General features: G+C 41.9%; 1 protein-coding gene across 1 annotated transcript in view; it reads left to right on the forward strand.

The window, feature by feature from the left end:
• Window positions 1–1,311: 1,311 nt before the first annotated feature.
• The window catches only part of PDK3 (pyruvate dehydrogenase kinase 3), a 54,810-nt gene continuing 37,006 nt past the window's right edge, over window positions 1,312–19,115 (forward strand). Inside the window, exon 1 of the mRNA XM_058019087.1 lies at window positions 1,312–1,469. Coding sequence (XP_057875070.1) covers window positions 1,364–1,469 — 106 coding nt within the window. The 5' untranslated portion in view covers window positions 1,312–1,363. The remainder of the gene's footprint in view (window positions 1,470–19,115) is intronic.

The raw sequence follows: 19,115 nt of genomic DNA on the forward strand, positions 1-19,115 counted from the left end.
CAAGCAAGCTCTAAGTGATGCCCAGCTCTCAGAAAAACAACTTTAGAAAAACAATTGGTGGAATTGCCTTGTTAAGGTTTAGGGCTTGACACGCTGTGATGATCTGAGATGTAGAGGGAGGTTAACAAAGCTTGGGGAGAAGGATGTCCATTGATAGTGGACACAAAGAATGCAGAATTTACAGGCCACAAGGACATCTGGCAGAACTCCCAACACGAAGAAGAAACTAATAAAGCTAACTCAGCAATTGTGCTGAGTCAGCTCCAGCTGGGTAAGAGGAAATTCTGGCGGAATTTGAGGGGGAGATTGAGACCACTGACTCACTGCCCACTGACCCAGCAAGGCCACTGTACCAGAGGAGAGGTCTAATTAGAATAATTAACCAATAGAAGAACACTGATTAATAAGAGAGCTATGTAACTTGTAGCCAATGACCACTAATTCTTTTGTTCACTAAAGTGTATAATTAGTAAAAAGTTTTGATAGTTTATGTGCTTGATTCATAGAATACCACAGAGCACACAAGCTTGCCCAATCCTGAAACAAAATAATATCTCTCTCTCTAATATTATTATTGGCTTTTCACACAGCAGGTCATGAATCCGAGTTTTGTGGACAACACGGTGATGGAGTCACCGTCCTTGGAGGCGTTTAAGACTGGATGTGCCGCTCAGCGCCATGGTAGGGCTGACATGGTGGTGGTCAGGCACAGGCTGGACTCAATGGTCCCAGGGGTCTTCTCCAACCTGACTGGGCAGTGACTGTCACTCCGAGGGCCATTTGGACTGAGGGCATTGTCACTCCAAGGGCCATTTGGACTGAGGGCAGTGACTGTCACTCCGAGGGCCATTTGGACTGAGGGCACTGTCACTCCAAGGGCCATTTGGACTGAGGGCAGTGACTGTGACTTCGAGGGCCGTTTCGGTGAGGACACTGACTGTCACTCCAAGGACTATTCGGACTGAGGGCACTGTGACTTCGAGGGCCATTTGGACTGAGGACACTGTCACTCCGAGGGCCATTTGGACTGAGGACACTGTCTGTCACTCCGAGGGCCATTTGGACTGAGGACACTGACTGTCACACCGAGGGCCATTTGGACTGAGGACACTGACTGTCACTCCGAGGCCGGCCTGACCCACCCGCCGCTCCCCACACGAGCCCCGCTCCGCTCCCGCTCTCCTCACGCGCCCGCCCCGCCCCGTCCCCGCGCGCCGACGTGCGCGTGCGCGGAGCGGGCTCGGCGCTCGCCCCTCCCGCCGGGCCGGGCCGGGCCGCGGAGCGCGACGGGCAGCGCGGAGCGGCCGCGCCCGGGCAGGAGCCGCCGCCGGCGGGAGCGCAGCGGAGCTGGGCGGGCCGCGCCATGCGGCTGTGCGGGGCGCTGCTCAAGAACCCCATCCCCAAGCAGATCGAGTACTACTCGCGCTTCTCCCCCTCGCCCCTCTCCATCAAGCAGTTCCTCGACTTCGGTGAGTGCCGGGGCCGCGGGGCGGGGTAGTGGGGGTCGCTCCCGGGCAGTGTTGGCCGGCGCGCAGGGCCCGCTCCTCGGCCGCGGCTCCTCGGCCCGCATCGGGAGCGCGGCCGGGGCCCGGCCCCGCAGGCCCCGCGCTGCCAGCCCCGGGCCGGGCGCGGTGGCGGCTGCCGGTGGCCGGCAAACAGCCGCTGCTCGCCTCGCCCGGGGCCGGCAGAGCCGGGAGAGCCGGGCTTGCCCCTCCGCCTGCGGTATCCCTGACACCGCTGCCATTGGGATGGGGATCAAAATAAGGGCTCCTGGCCTGACGTTTTGTGAGCTTAGTGAGTGAAGGGGAGAGTAAGTTAATGGTCTTAGCATGAAAATTGGAATCTGCCGTGCTGAGATCGGCTTAATTAAAGCTCGGGCATGAGCTCTTATCCGCACTTGTATGGGAGACCTGTTTGTGTAACATTCAGGAGCACTTCAGGAGATGTTGCTGTTCATAAATAGCATTTTTCTTTTCAGAAGCCCTGGAATAAAATCCAGGAGTGGTCTGTGTTGTTGTTAAAAAACATGCTTCCATCTAGATAACGATAAACCCGTATCTGTGTCGGAGGTTATTTGACTCTTGCTCTCTGACACGAAAGTTGTTGAGATTTTATTATCCTATAAATATTGCTGGCAGAGTCAATGTAAAGGCCGTGTGTAACATCGTGAAGCTTAACAGAGTGTTTCTTCATTCCACTCTTACAGTAAGGGTACAAAAGGACAAAAATAAGCTGGTGTTAGCCAGAAAGTGATTAAAAGTGAGTACAATTGCACAATTATGGTAATGGTATTAGTGAAAGAATGCTGTAAGTACAGGAAGCCAGTAATATATCGTCTCAGTGAAACAGGATTTTGTACCACTAAAAAAAAACCAACAAAACCCCTTGTCTCCACTTAAAGGAGAACCTGACTAGAAGCTGTGCTTTCTCACCTGAGTTTGTTCCCTCTTCCCCACCCCTTCCTGTGCTGCTGGGCGTCTTCTCTAGCATTGCTGCTTCTTATGCTGTGTTTTTCTGTACTGGCAAGAACAATCGCCTAAAGCTCAGAACATCTTTATTTCAGTCCTGGCACTGAACACATTGTGTCACCTTAGCCTGTTTGAAAGTTAGGTTTGTGAATTTTTGCTGGAGAAGTATTGGTGGTTGTGAGCCTTTTCAGTTGTGACTAAAGCGGTGTAAAGATTTCAGGATTTGCTTTTATGCCTTGAATGTTCGGACTAAACTTTGCTTTTTGGTAAGGATTTCTACAGTTGTATGTTGCCCTTTGTTATTGTTTTTGGACATCTCTTCTGTGGCAGCCTTTTCATAATGTTGCATTTGTTTTGACATTGTAGTTCCTGTATTACTTTATGGTCTTGTGATTCTTTAGAAGTGTTTTCATTTTACAGTTTTCAGCCTGGCTTCTGTTACTGGAAGTGAGCAGAATGAGAACAGGACGTTACAGCCTGGCCAGCCTTGGTCTTTAGACGTGCTCCAGTTGTCACTGGATGTGGCATTGGCATCTTCTATGTGTGTGGCTATGTATTTAAGGGTCTTCATGTCTTAAGACTGATGGGAAACTATCTAGTCACTGACATTTAAAACCTCTGAAGAAAAAAAAGTCCATAGTTTAGTCTTGAAAGGTCACCAGGAGTTTCTAAAATTAGTAGGCTTATGTTGTATCAACCTTGCTAAACCTATCACCTTGATCTTAATAAGTTTTATGGGCCACTTAACATCTCCACTTACTCCTTAGTGCCTGTATTTATTTGGGAAAACTCAACTAGGAAAATTACAGCAGTTTAAGCAAATAAATGGAGCCCAGTGTAGTTACTTAACTTACGTGATCCTAAGTGTTTGCAGCTTTGGGTAATTTCAAGTTCAGCTGGGGTCTTCATAGGCCTAGGGGAACAACTGACATCAAAATGTAAGTGATAGTGCAGGAGTTTTCCCACTTGAGGTGTGGAAGGCCTGGACAACATGTACCATGTCAGGGAACTGTGTTATTTATATCTGAGTTAGCAAAAAAAGAATTTACTGGTGTTGCAGGACATGAGTGTTCAAGAGAGAAAATATGCCAAGCATAAGGAGCAGAGTGCTCAAGGTGCAGTTCAGTTGTGTTTGGTCATTTGTAAAGATGTTTGGTGGGAAGGAGACACTGTTTTGTGGTCAGCTTATGGAGGCTGTTTAGTGTTTCACTTCATAAGAAATGGTATTTTTAATTGAGCTGCATGAATGTAGTGCTAGTTCTACAAAAACGTGGCTGAATTTTCAACAAATGTTGAAGAAGAGTAAGGCCAAAGGAAATGTGTGAATAACCCTCTCCTGGCTTCTGATTTTGTTGTCTGATGCACATTTCTCATACGGAATTTACACTTACTCTGATTTGGATTTTTGTGAAGAAAGTTTTTTGACTTAATTTCTGACAATAGTGAAACCACAATGTGCTCTTTATGTCTTTTTTATATCGGTTGTACTGGTTTAGACTAAGTTGACTTAGAAATTTGAAAAATTCTGATGAGCTGGGGAAGAGAAACTTTGTATATCTTGTGAGCTGCAGAGTGTGTTCAAAGATAATTGGTGTCAATGTATATTGAGGTTCAGCTTGGGCTTTTCTGAGTTACTGGCTGGCAGTGGGGGTTGTATGGAACCCAGCTGTGTGCAAGTGAGGCTGTACAGTCTCTCTTTCTTTCCAGTGATATAAACTAATGACATTTATTTTAAAACTTTCTCTGCTTTATTCAGCTATTTAAACCACTGTAAGAGACAGTTTGTTTAAAGCAGCTTGCCAGTACTGAAAGCCTGTGAAGCAAAGCAGAAGGCAGCAGTTCAAGCAGCGACACTTGCTTGGTTTTTGTAGCCGAGTCCTGTTGGTGTCCATGCTCTGGTGAGCCTGCAGCTGTCTCTGTGAGTGTGTCAGAGGTTACTGTGCCGTGGGCTTGGGACCTCTGTGGCACAAAGTCTGAGTGTTCACTCTGTGCAGCATTTTCCTTTCTTTCTCTGTGTACACTTTCTGTTTGCACACTCCTGAATTCTGCTCAGGCAGTTTGTTTTATTACAAAGTGCATTTCCCAAGGTTCTTGTACAATTTCATTCCTTTTCAAAGGAATGACCTTCTGTAAATGTGTTTCAATATAAACAAATTTGACCTTGTTTAATACTAGCATGTCACTCCAGGTTTATCCAGGCCTCCATAATTATTCTGCTCTGGAAAAAAGTACAAAATCTACCAATTGAATTCAGCTATACTTCCAGACTTCTGTAGTTCCTCTGGAAGTTGTTTTTTGGTAGATTTCCAAGTGCAGGCATACCTTAATGACCCAGACTAAATCAATTACTAAAATATCTTTTCTGAAATGAACTTGTAAATGGAGATTTCATCTAACATTCAGGTCCAGGATCTTTGTACATTTTGAGGGCTAGAGTGTTTGAGGAAAAACAATGCCCATTCTGGAGATTCATATTGATGGAGCATCTCAATTTAGCCTTGCTTCAGCATGTAAGGTGGGCCTTAGACAGTGAAGGTTAATCCAAAATACCCAATGCTCAATCAGCAGCCACACACATGGGTGACCAGTTGGTCAATCCCTTGCCTGGGGAACTAATAACCTGTCTGAGGAAAGCAGAGTTGCTTTTCTAGGAGTGTCTTAGCATTTGGAAAACCACCCAGAGACTGAGCTGCTGCTGCCTGCCCTGCAGCCTGTCCTTGGCATGGGCCAGCCTGGGAGAGCTGCAGGGTGCTGAACCCTGCCCCAGCTGGCAGCCAGCACTCAGCTGCTCCTCCTCATGGGGTGCTGGGCTGGCACTGGAGTCACTGACAAGGGTTCTGTCAAGGGAATGGTTGTGCTGCAGAGGTTACACGTAATTAGGCACAAACGAAGAGCTGAGTGAGGTATAAATGGTGTAATCCTTGGATCATGCGTGAAGGAGGCATTTGGAGCTGTGTTAGGGCTGTGTTGGGAGTGTGTGCCAGGATGCTGAACTCGTGTAATCCTCTCATTGCTGCTGCTCAGCTGACCGAGTGGCTGAGGCCTGAGGTGTGTTTTGTCAGAAATATCAACCAGCTGCTTTGGGGGCTTGTTTACTACTGAGCTCTCTTGGCCAGATGGACCTAGCTATATTCTGTCCTTTTTGTTTCATGTTTCAAACAAATGCACTGGGTGAATTGTGCACCTAAGGGGTTAAACTTGGTGTTTTGTTAGCTCTTTGAACATGCCATATATTAGTGCTCACATACCACTAATGAGTTTGGATAAAAAAGCTGTGCTTGTGCTGAAGACAGAGGATAGTGAATCACAGTGAGTTCTTGTGGTGGAATGTGACTTGGGAGATCCTGATTTTGCAGGTTATAATCAAAATATTTGTGGTGGCTGCTGCAGTTAGTGGCACTGAGAAATATCACAAAGGCTGTAATTTAGTAATTTTACTGTACTGAGAACAGCTGAGCAGGCAGCAGATAATCACAATGAGTGCATGGAACTGTTGTGCCCTGGGGCTTATCTGGAGGAAAACATGATCAATAGATCCTTCTCATTTTTCAAACACAGTTTTTGGTGTGGAATTGTTTTGTTTATGTCATAATTATTAAACTTACAGTCTTGGGGAAACATGTAGGCCTCTTCCAAAATGACATAAAGAGCAAACCAGGTATCAGCATTGCTGTTGGTTGCTGCCATTTGTAGGAGCAATATTAAATGGGGGTTTTGCAAGAGTGTTTATGCCTCATGTTGCCTTCTTGGTAGAGGCTTGGATGTGAGCTGAAAGCCTGGAAAGGTAACTTTCAGGTACAATTTGAACAACAGTGTAGAGGTAGGAAAGTAGAGATCCAAACCTGCCTCATGTCTCCAAATATGATTGTTAATCTTCTTACAGAAATGGCTGTTGGAAGATTTTTCTACACAAAAATATATTGGAAGATTTCTATTGTTTTTTGGGGTTTTATTTAATAGAACATTAGTGGAGAGATTGTGCATCTATAGCACTTGAAAAGTTTAGGGCTAAAAGATATTAAATACCTGCTATGTATTGGTTGTGGCTGTGCTTTTTCTGCTGCTCTCTGTGCATTGTTCTTAAAGCCTTACACTTGATTTAAATGCATCTTCAGGACAAAAATGTCCTCTTAGCACAAATGTTAACTGGTATGCTGGCCACTGTGTGGGATCAGGAAGATGAGTGCTAGCCAGACATTACTGTCTTTATTTTCATCTGATTTGCTTCAGCTTCCATCCAGCAGTTCCATTAGAGCTTTTCTTGGTAGATGGGGATCTTTTGATGCCTGGAATATTTGTACTGTGTGGTGTATGGACATTGTGATGGAGTTATCTTTCTTGATTTCATAAAGATAAATACATTAAATGAACTATTTGCAGCCTTACAAAAATACCATGGAATTAACTTTTGTGGCTTTTCCAGAATTTTCAGTATTGTTCTTCAAATATGTCTTTTAGAACTTAAAATAGAATCCCTTTAGGAGTTTTGGAAAACACTGGGATAAAACTGTTTTACTGCTGTTTAGTTTTTACCTTGAAAGGCTACCAGTGACAGCTGATGTGCAAGCTGGATTGTCTGCCTGCTTTTGTTCTTGAATTCTTTTGCAGTTACCACTTTTCCATGTGCAGTCCTTCATTCCCTAGATTTGGGCATGGATGAAGTTCACATTTCAGAGCATTAGAAAGGGTTTCCTGTGAATGGGCTGTAGCACAGCAAGTAAGCTGGAAGCTTTTTGATGCAACTGTTATTTATAACCTGCTCCTATTTACAGCTGCCAGTTGCTGGCTGGTGGTGTTCCAATCCTATATATAATATTGAGGGCTTTTATAGGGCCTGCTATTGATTGTTGGAAGGTCTGGAAGAGTCATTGTGGTTAGGTAACTTTGTTCAGCAGCCACTATTGAACTGTGGTGTGATAGACATATCTGTGTGTGGGAGTGCTAATAATAGTGGAATACCAGATTGGGATGCATTTCATTTACAAAATTCTCTCTATCAGTCACTTTTACAGGCTGTTTATTCAGTAAAGGAGTACTTAATTTCTGTGAGTTATTGACACTTCATATATTCTGAATTCAGTATTTTAGTATGGTTACAGTACAAATTCAATAAATTGCTGTAGATGATCAACTGGATCACCAAGGTAATTGTTTTTCCTTCCTCATAGAGCCTAAGCATTGAAAATTCTGCTTTCAGTACCTGGTTTGGCTGGCCACTCTTGCCTGTAAGACTAGTAGTGTGCAAGTGAGCATCCTTCAGCTGATGGAATTGCTTGATGTTTGTTTCCCATAGCAGCAGAAGATTTCTCAGTCTGGGTTCTGTTTGTTTGTGTTTGTCCACTGATCAGAGGAGCTGTGCAATCCTCTGCCTTGGGATGCTGAGAAAAGAATGATCTTTCCCTGCACATGGATGTGTCTGCATGCTTGAGCTTTTTGTATTCCCTGAAGATGCTGTGGTGTGTGAGCACACAGCTGAATGCCTTGGGTGAAAGAGAGAGGACAAGAGCTCCCCATCTGCATGAAGCAATAAACAATGCCTGTGGGTTTATTTCTTTTTAGCAAGTGGCAGAAATTAAGAGCTTGGGAAGCTTCTTTCTAGAGGGGCAAAAAATAGGATTTGTAGCTCCTGAAGATCTAAGAATGTTTGGGACATGTTTTTCTTCTAGCAACTCATAGAAATTGTTGAAATGCCTTCTTTAGAGTAGATGTAAACTATTAAGGAGGCACTGAAAATCTGAAATTAAATTTTGGTTGAAATGAACGTGAATTTGGTAGCATTCCTTCTCTGGAATGGAGGAACTGACAGCCAGTGTTTTAAAAATACCATACCTTCTCCAAGCCAAGAAAACAGGCTGAAGGGGTCTCTCCTAAGACAGAAGGAGGAGGATAAGATGATCTGTCAGTTTGAGAAAGAGCAATTCTGATGCAGACAAAAGATAGAAAGCAGCAGAGCAATGTTGATTAAAAAAACCCATGAAAGCTGGAAGCAAGGACATCCTGTCTTGGGTTGCAGTACAAATAACAGCCAAGGTGAAAAGTCATGGGATAGAAAAGCAGATAAAGAGATGTTGAGATAATTTAGAGTAATTGGGGAGAATGCTGAAGTGAAACATTTACTTGATGAAAGTAAGTACATAATGATAAAGACTGTTGAATTAATCTTTGCTTTGGTCTTCAGAAAAAGAAGAATTGTATCCAGAAACATAAAGGAAATCACAGCTCTCCCCTGACCCAAATTTTAGATAAGCTGAAATATGTTTGTATCCTCCTGGCTCGGTGGGTTCCAGTGGATGTAAATCAGTTGTGTTGAGAGCAGCTGAACACTTTCTGCTGCACATGAGTGTGGCCTGGTGCAGCACAGCTCCTGCTTGTGGGCTCCCTGGAAATAATGAATGGGGATGGCCCCAGGGCTTTGCAAGTGGGAAAATACACTGCTTGTCTTTCTGAGAAAAGGAAGAGGAAATTGGAGTTAAATCAGGTTGTCTGAAGTAGCTGAAAAAGAGATGGAGCTAATAATGAGGTAATACATAGATAAGCACGGAGAGATAGTGAGGTAGTCAAGAGACAATAGATTGTGTTGACCTGGTCTAATTTCCATGTTAATTTGGTGTGTGCTAAGGCAGTAGCAATAGTGCTGCACCTGGCTTTTTATGAAGTTTGGCACAACCTTGTGTGATGTTCTTAATTAAAAACAAAGAAGCAAAGCTCAATGTACAAAATAATGGAATAACTGCAAGGTGAGGTTGTTGTATCAGATGTTCAGTGTTATGGTGGGTGCTGGACACCACGGTGTCCATCCAGCAGCTGAGCACCCACCAGGTGCTTGCTCCCCTCCTTCCATCCCCACTGGCATGGGGAGAGAAAAGGGGGGACAAAAATGAGAGAACTTATGGGTTGAGAACAAAAGAGTTTAAATAAAGCAAAGAGGAAGAGGAAAAAGTGATGCACAGGCAGTCACTCAGCACCCCCAGGAGAGCTGTGCCCAGCCAGTCTCTGTGTGATGGACATCCTGGGGGACACAGCCAAGCAGTTTGTTATTGCTGGGATGGCATCAGTCACATAGAACATCCCTTTGTCCCCATCCAGCCCTGGGGTAGGGACTGAGTGCAGGAGAGACACAAACCCCTCAGAGGGGAGCAGGTCCTGCAGGTCCCGTTCAGCCACGGAGAGCAGATCCGGCCCCAGCAGCTCCCACACTGCTCAAATGCTCTGCATTGTGCTGCCAGGCACTGATCTCCACTGCACTGTGAGGAGTGAAAGCTATGTCTCCAGTCCCCTTAACTCAAATCAGCATCATCCATCATAAAATTAGGCAGAGATTTAGCAATTGTTTTATCTAATTCCACAGTTACTATATTAGAAGTGCTTTACTTGCATTATACTTGTTGCCAAGTATAGCATTATATATATATAAGCATTATATTATGCTTAATATAATGGCCTTTAAAAAAAAAAAACCCCTTTTTCTCAAAACTGCTGAAATATTTTACAGGCTGCTACTTATCCTTTTAAAAAAGTTTGGGTTTTTGTGTTTTTCTGGAGTCAGTTAAATGTAATTTTTCTTTTTGGCAATATTAGGTTGAAAGGATGAATTAGAGTGCTGAACTGTGACTCTTGAGGTATAGTTCTCCTTTTTCTGATGCTTTGTGTGTTACAACAGGCTATTTTATTGGCTCTTGTTTCCTTTTAAATCTTTCTATGTACATGTGACATTCTCCCATGTTTCTTTGTTCTGTTTAAATTTTCTGTTAGTTTGTAGTCAATGTAAAAAAAGTGACACAGTATTATAAATATTTTCACTGACCTAATGCATGAAAATAGTAAGTTTGTGCAAATAATTGGTGTTTTTCAGAATTGGGTTTAAACTGAATAGAGAGAAAGGCAAAATTTTTTTGCTAAAAATAATTTACATTTCAACTGCTACTTGTTTGATTTAGTCCTTGTTTTGCTTTTCTGAGGGATTTTTATAGATTGCAAAAATATTTTCAAACTGATAACTAGCAATGACATAGAAGAATCCTCTAACCTTTTTTATAATGTGGTTTCTTAATGATCAAAAGTGTTTTGAAACAAGATGTTTAACAGTCTAATACATTTCACCTCAGTGAGACTGAAGGGAAACTGGAGCATGTGGTATTGGCAGTATTTTTATGTAATTGGTTTTAACTGTGTGAGTCTTTGCTCATAAACATTAATTTTATTTATGCCAGGGATTTGGAATTGCTTTTTCTTTGGCAGGTTGTCAGGAACTAGAGGATAAAGCAGGGATTTGTATTTTTCTGGAATGGTTAGAGAGAATTATGGAAGTTTTTCATAAAGGTTAGGAAGGAAGTTGTCAAAGTTGTGAGAGCTTAGGGAGAGTGTTAAAGATTTGGAACATCTAATTATAATCTTCATTGTGATATACATTTTAACCTCTTATGGGAGGAAAAGGTGATTATAAGACCCAAGAAGCACAACCCAGTCTTTTGTGGTCAGTTTGTTGTAAGAGAAGCTCATCAGAGCATCAAAAGGGGAATAAGGTTTCTTTGGCTTGGTGCTTTAAGCCTCATTCTACATCTAAAAAAAAAAAAAGTTATAAATTTTTTAAAAATTTTGCATCTCACCAGAGCAAAACAGAAGATGTGTTTCATGCAGGGTGTCCTGTTTGAAAGCGCAGAGCCCTTGGCAGGGGAGGCCAGGGCTGTGTTCCCCTCTCGGGGCTGTGGGACACCTGTGTGTCCCTGCTCAGGTCTCAGCAGTGCTGTGGAGAGGAGATGATCCAGCCTGCAGGGCCTCGGTGTTTTGTCCTGTTTGTCTGCTTGAGAAGCCCCTTGTGCCTCGCTAGGGAAGGAGTCTGGGTTGCACAGGTTGTTCTGACATCCACAACCTGCTCAGGGCCATGCTTTCTCCTGAGAACATTTTGGCTCCTTGCCTGTCGTTATTGGTGGGCAGTGCCTGTGAGGATGCTGAGGCAGAGCCTGGCTGCTGGAATGGTTCACCTGACTTGGAGCCTACTCCCAAAGTGCTCAGAGGAAACACAGCCTTGGGTCTGTGTGTCTAAAAATAGTACTGGTAACTGCTTGAGTGCCTCTGCATTAAACTTTATAGATGCTTTTGATTATTGTGTGGTCTCTTGGCAAACGCATTAAAATACTCAAAAAGTGATTTTGTTAGAACAGAGTGGTAAGCAGCTAAACATTAGTTTTAGATCAGGGAACCTATTTTAAAAACTCACACTTTTATTTTACTTTGGGTTGTTCTATTTGACAGTACCCAGTGTTGGTTTACAGCTTTGACAAGTGATTATCTGATGATCCATTCCTCTTGAGAGGGACAGATGTGGCTTCACTTGGGTCTTTTCTGTGCCAGGAAGGCTGTGGCTGTTGGAGTTAAAATGAATGATTTTAGAGTATTGTGCTCTGTTAATTCCTCCTGTTGGTCTGTTTCAGATCAGCAGTAAGTTAAGCTGCTTTCCAGCACAGTCAGTTTCATACACAGCACCATTTACTTGAAACAGGCTTACTGGAGTTGACAAGTTATATATTGTTGTTATTATTATTTATTATTAAATTAGTGTGTAGCTAATATGATAGTAAATGTAATGATTCACTCTGTGTTGAGCTGTCCTGCTGTGCTAAGGCCAGCTAGCTGGCATTTTTTCTTTACCTGTGTTGATATGAAAACATGAACTTTTTCTCAATGCCAGTGGTATTCCTTAACATGGGCATAGTAATAATACACGAGACATAAACCAGCTCACTCTTAGGGGTTTGGAAATAAGTGGAGCGAAGTATTTTTTTCTGTATACAAATTCAAGAATAGTTGTATTTAATTTTTAACTTCTTAAGTGAAAAGTCTAGACCTTGATTATGAATGGGATTTGGTCATTCAGACAACAGGATATAGGCTAATGAATTCTCCTGAGTGAATGCTGTACTGAAATTTTCCTTTGGAGCAGAAAGTGAGCATTGCAGTGGCCATGCCAGTCAAAAAGAGTTCTTCAATATGGTATTTGAATTGCATTAATTGGAAATGGTTTATTAAGCTCAACTGTTTCAGTACTTCAGCCCTTGTTTTATCCATATGCTGTGTCATGTGAATGCTGGAAAATTGAACTGGAAAGCTGAATAACATGTGAGACTCCTAGTTGGGATTGCATTAGCAGTGAAATGGCTCAGAGTGCAGATCCCTGGCCATCCAGTGGTAATAACTGAGTTCTCAGCTGGGAACATAAACCAGGTGGGTTGAGCAGACTCAAGCACCCCTGTTGGTGTGCTTTCCCCTAGGCTGAAAGGGCCCCACTAGTCATGGGAGTTGGGCTGAGGAAGAGAAACAAGTATTTGGGAAAGATTATATGCAGACTTCAGTTCCTCTGGCTTTAGGCTGGTTTTCTGGCACTAGTTGTTTGACAGAACTTAACTGACTTCACAAAATTAATCTGTTTATTATAGTTTGGTTAGATATAAAAATATTTTTTGTTTCTAATTCTTCAAGTTTCATTTTTGAAACTTTGGAATTTCTCTGATTTCTGGTCTGACATAGAACCAATCTCCTAATGTGCCAGGTGAAAGCATGCTCTTAAAACAGGACACTTGCATGAAACAATTGCAGGGCTTGGTGGAAGTAGCCTTAGAGAGCAGTAATGGAACTTGGGCTAAAGCTTAATGCTGAGGTATCTAAAAAGAGTCTGAATAGCTGAGCTAGTGAAGTTTGGATCCTTAAATTTCAGACCCTCTGTCTGCAGGCTGCCTGAGTGGGAGCAGCTGTGCAGGCTGTGGCTGTGGTTGCTGTTCTGTAGCACAGCATGGTAGGTCCAGTTTCAGAACACAGATCTCTTAGATGCAGTCTGTGGTAGGGAGTGAGGGTCAGCAGGAGTCAACATCTGCTGGTATATTCTCTGTGTTCCTTTTCCTTCATCATCTTCATTGGGTTTTACAAAGCCCTGTCTGGTAGCAAGCAAACAAACCCTGTATACTTTTTGTATTTTTAGTGCTTGGTGAGATAAATATCTAGAGACTATGCTGAAAATAAAGTCATTTCCATTGGGGCATAGGAATGATTTTAAACTCAAACTTGTTTTGCTGAGTTTTGCTTTGTAGCCACATTTATTGGGACTGTGCAAGCATAGCTTGTTTATCTTTTAATAAATAGCCCATGTTCCTGAAATGATGTGTAATCATTGAAATTCAACTATTCTTGTAAAATTGTGTTTTCCTAGCTTCAGCAGCAAGTTATTAGTTTTAGCTTTTGCTCAGTCTCCTCTGATGCACTGATCTTTCTGCATATTCTTTTGAAGATTTATTCATCCTTCTGCTTCACTTGATTTTGTTTGCCTATACAGGAGTTTTGAAATATTCTGGAAGCTCAAGAGAAGAGAGTAGATATGGCTGATCACTCCTGCTTTGCTGTCTTCTTCCTTTATTTTGCTCTATCTAAAAGCAACTGTAGTAGTTTCTGATCTTGTTTTTATAGATTCTGGATGGAGTCCCTTGTCTCTGGTATACAACAGGCGGGACTTTGCTTTTGAGTTTTAAAGTAGCACAGTGTCTGTCTCTGCTGTTAGTACATAATTAATGGAGAGAACCAGACCTCTGCCTGCAGTGCAAAGACTGTTTCTTCTTTTTCTTCTTGTTTCTTCTTTTCCTGCCTCTTCTGACAGATGAGTTATTATTCAGAAACTACTGATGCTTTTATGATGTCACCTTGGCAGTCCAGTGGCAGCCTGGGGACGTGGCAATTGTATCAGGTTTTTGAACTAGGTGACTTTGCCCATGACTGTGAAGGACTGTGGAGTCTGCTCTCCAATGGGTATTCATGAATGTGGGAATCTGGCAGCTGAGCTGGGAGCTTTGGAACCAGGGCTCATGGTCTCGTTCTGCATTTCTGCCCTCTTCTGCAGCAGAATGGAGATTTGTGTAGGGCCTTCTGTATGGAACTAACCCTTTTGTGGTGTGGATCTTGGACAGTGCAGTATTGCTCTGGCAGTTGTAGAATTTGCCAGAATTGGATCAGGGCCTGCTGCATGTGTGTGAAAAGCCTCTGCATTGTTGCAGGAACCAGAACAAAAGTTTTGTCTAAGTGGAGCTTTGCAAGAGTTGTCTAATTTGTTTTCCATATCTCAGCACTGTGGAGTAAAAGTGAGAAATAGAGGAGAGGAGTAAATGTTAGAGAAGAGTTGAATCCAGAGAGGAGAAAAGAGTAACAGAGAAAGCTGAGAGTACAGCTCAGTTTCCTGAGTTTCCTTTGAATGGAAGGTTCACCAGTGATAACATTGATGTGTAACCCCAAAACATTCTACTTTCAATCTTTTCCCTTCTGCTGGTATTACATTCAGAAACTCCAATATATTCAAATCTGCGTTTGTGACCTGTGCTGCCTCAGAGGTTCTGGGTCATATTTTATCGCTATGGGTTTTTTTTCTTAGGTGTTTTTCTCCCTCTCATACCTGTCTAATTGAATAAATGGCATGATTCGTTTTTGGTGGAAACATGTAACACTTTTTCATATCTGGAAAAATTGATTTAATATTAAGTGTTGTCTTCTAGGTGAACTTCTTTTTAAATTTTAATATGTAAGTTTACTTATATCCTTAACTTAAACTTCTGCTGTGGCGGTCACATCATTCTTCAGGTGTATCATATTTCACTGCATAAGCAAATCCACCAACATTCACTCTTGGAACAGTGACCATTCCAAATGCAGCAGTGTTTGTGCAGGTACCACTCCCACAGTGTTTTTACAAACCCTGTGTTTGTCATGTGTAAAGATGCCACACTGAAAAAATACAAAATCAGAAAATTCTTCAGTGACCTTAGTTTGATGTCAAGTCCAGGAGATTGCTGCTTAGATCTTTGTTTGGCTGATGTATTTTCTTATTTTCACGATGTTGAAGGTTGTGTGTGTTGTCAGTCCATTACACTGACTTGTTTTTAAACAAAATAGTGTCAAAATTGGCATCACAGTTTCTCCTTGGTGCTAGTTTTGGGCTGAAGGTTTGAAAGTGGCAGAGAGGAGGCCATGAATGTGCTTTTCTCTGTGACTTTTACATAGGGTAACTTACCAGACAGGTGAGATTGTTCAGAAGGTTGAAGGTGGTAGAACATTTATTAAACATTTCCTTTTTTAAACGTGTGGTGACACTTGACATTTCTTTCAGCTTTTGTGCTAGCTATGCATGCAATAGTAATAACTTGAGGATTAGTTCCTTCACAAATATCTTGCTTTTTAATGTCATTTTTCTGTCAAAGTAGCTATTACTGTATGACTTAGTTTATGCAGTCTATGCTGGGTTTTTTCAAACTCTGACTTGCTTCAGAGTTTCCACTTTTTGCTTGTTTCCCTGTGCAAATTTGCACTGCTTTCTCTTTGCAAGTGGTTAACAAATGTGAGGTGATCACTTTGTTCCTCTTGGGCCATGAGGGAATGAGGGCTGCAAAGGATGTGAGGCCATGTTCAGTCTCATTTCAGAGACTGAATCAAGTAGCTTAGTGTGGTTTTGGGCAGGTGTCTACCTTCACTAGTAAAAGACTTGCCTAAATCAGACCAGGTTGCTCTCTTTTACAGTGCTTACCATCAGGAAGTTTCTGCTAATTAAGAATTGAATCTTCTGCAGTTTGAGTCCAATGCTTGTTTGGTTCTTGATGGACAAGGTTACTTCTCTCTGGTGAACTGAGAGACCTTGGAGAGCATTGCTGTGTTATGAATTTATTTCTTCTTAGGTAAATCCATCAGATTCACTCATCCCTGTGTCACAGACTGTTTTATTGTTGTTATCTTGATTTCTGTTGCATCCATCTGTGCTTTTAGAAGATGCTAAAAAAAAATAATGTAATTTACCAGTAGAGTGGGATGTTTTGTCTGTGCTTCTCCTTTATCCCATTGGATCAAATTCTGGGTTAAGCTGCAGGCACTGTAGGTATCATCTTGAAAGTTTTTAATCAGCTTGAAAGTGTAACTTTGTTAAGAGTACAAATCTGAAGATAATCTAGCCTCTTGACCCTGAATGAACACCTAATCCCATAGAAAACATAATTACAGGGTTATTTTCAACCAGGAAGAATAGGATGGGATTGCTTTGTTGCCTGCAGTAGAGCAGACCTGTAACAAAGAAGTTGCATCCTGTCTGGTTTATTTGTTCTTTTTGTAATGTGATTCTTGTTGAAAGAAACTTGTTTCAATGCCTGACTTTGGTCTGCACAATTATTCCACTTGAAGCCACAAAACTGAATTGTTGTTCAACTGCAATCAAGTACTGCTGTTTTAGAGACAGTGAGAAATGGTGGTGGTGTTTGCAAAATTCTGAACCCTATATATCATGAGATGCCTTGCTTGACTTTCTTCTTGGTTTTGTGGATAGGAAGTGTTTCAATTTGAGTCTTCTAGTATTTCCATTTTCAGTTTCTTAAAAGCATACTTATAAAGAGTTTAAATTTTTTGGAATAAAGCTAAATACAGCCCTTGATGCCTAGTGCAGTGTAGTTTCCACTAGGGCATAGGATGACTTTTTTTTTCCATTTGAATTCACACAAAGGTAAGCAGGTCATTGTTTCATATATTTATGTTCTTAAATAACTTATTGAGGTGTAAATCAAGGAGGGATTATTCACAAACTTAACTTGCACTTTAACCCTGAGAGAGTGATTTCAAATTCCTTTGAAACTGATAGATTCAGACTGGCTTTAGCCTGTGCTGTTTCAGACAAAAGCCTGATGCTGGCAATGTGTATTGACCCAGCTCGAGTCAGAACAAAATCAAGAAAGATTGCAGTATATGTTGAAAAATAGATGGAATGACTAGAGCAAAATCAAAGGTAGACTTTGAAAAAAAAAATTAAACTGACCATGGCTAAACATGCAGAAGTTTCATTGCAGCTTATTAGAATGCTGTTGCTGGAAATATCTATAGAACTTAGACTGACTTCATCATATGTGCAATTACAATATAATTTATAATAAATCGTAAATATAAATTATAATTATATAATATAATGTAATTATTATAATAGTTATAATAAATTATAAATATAATTTATAATAAATTACCTTAAGAAAATACCTGACATACAGACTAAGGGATTTTCTTAGCGTGATGTCCCTTCTTTGATGGAAGTGGTTGTAGGAGCAGCAGCCCAGGAGCAGTGCTGGGACACAGTTTGCTTTTGCTTTGGAAGCTGGGGGATCTCTGATTGCTGCTGCTCCCAGCCATTCTCTCTGGCCATGCAGGACCTGGTGCTCAGTGCTGAAGCAGCTCTGTGGAGGCTCTCAGGTAACCTGAGGGCACCTGAGGAGCTGATACAAGGACATGTGCCCCAAACCAAGCAGAAGAACTGAACTCAGGCTGAAGTAAGCTTGTAAGCAGGGAAGTCTTAAAACCCAGAGCTTCCTTTCCTCTTCCTGCACTGAACATGCAAAGGGACCCCAAAGGGCTCTCAGGGTAGGTACCTAAAAGGTCACTGTACAACAGGGCAAGGCAGCTCCTTAAAAAGAGATGGCCTAGAGCTGCTGGGGTGAATAGGTTAACAGAGATGTGCCCTTGCATGTGGGTCTCTTCAGCCAGCTGTGCTTGCCTGTAGCAGCTTTTGTTTGCATTGCACAAACCCATGAGCTGTGGGTTCTTGTTCATAATTTTCTAATTTTCTGCATGGGCTGTCTTTCATTCATTTTGATTTTTATCACCTAGAGAATCACTGCTCTCAGTCACTCTTGGGAAGAAGCAGTTGTTGTCTTTGTTCTGAGGGATTTTCCTGCTCAGAATGTTTAGGCTGAGCTGAGTCAGAGTCTTTCCTGCTGCCCAGCCTCAGTCTTTGAAGACCTGCTGTATACAGTGACTTGTGAACAAACAAGTGTCTGTCCTCTGTTGTAGGTGTGTTGGTATCTAGTTTACTTGAAAGATTGAGCTCTGAAGTCACTACTGTGCTTCACAGAAAAGAATGTAATGTCTTGTTTCCTTTGGCTAATTTTGACAGGGTGTGTGTATTTGTAATTGAGATGTGAAAATGGGAGCAAGTGAAATAGCTCCAAATGTTTACTGGATGAGCTGTAAGGGAATTGGTAGCACTATCAGAATTTAATGAGCCCCAGATTGATGGTACCTACATGAGCAAGAAAAAAAGGGAAATCCTACTCCTTCCTGCATATTCCCCACGCTAATGTTAGGGTTTGGGAACTAATCCATCAATGCATGTTACCTATGCAAAGAAGGTGCAAACTCTGTGATTATAATGGGACTGTCTTAAAAAGTATCTCTGTGATTGTGCTGGTTGCATTGTACTTGAATCTTGCAAATTGTAAATCTCAGTGATTATGTGCCTAGCAGTGCTTTAACACTTTCTGGTTTGCTTGAACATAATTTCTAGCTCTCACATTATGCCTTCACTCAGAAATTTTGCAGATGGTTGAACTGGTTATCATCACAAAAGACCTTTGCTCTCTTTCTAGATGAAAGCAGAATCCTGGCTGTTCATTACAAGTAAAGCACAGACTTTAAAAAAATTAATTTACCTGGAATCTTTAGAGATTAGTTATGGTAGGACTTTCTCCACTTGTCAAAGGATGCAAAACACAGAAATCTGTGTTAAGCCTGATTTTCCATCTTGGGCAAATGACTTAATATCTTGCTTTTAACTATTTGCAGTATCCTTTAATCTTAAGCTAACTACTGTAGCTT

This window comes from Melospiza georgiana, chromosome 2, assembly GCF_028018845.1.
Source record: "Melospiza georgiana isolate bMelGeo1 chromosome 2, bMelGeo1.pri, whole genome shotgun sequence".
Classification (NCBI taxonomy): Eukaryota; Metazoa; Chordata; class Aves; order Passeriformes; family Passerellidae; genus Melospiza; species Melospiza georgiana.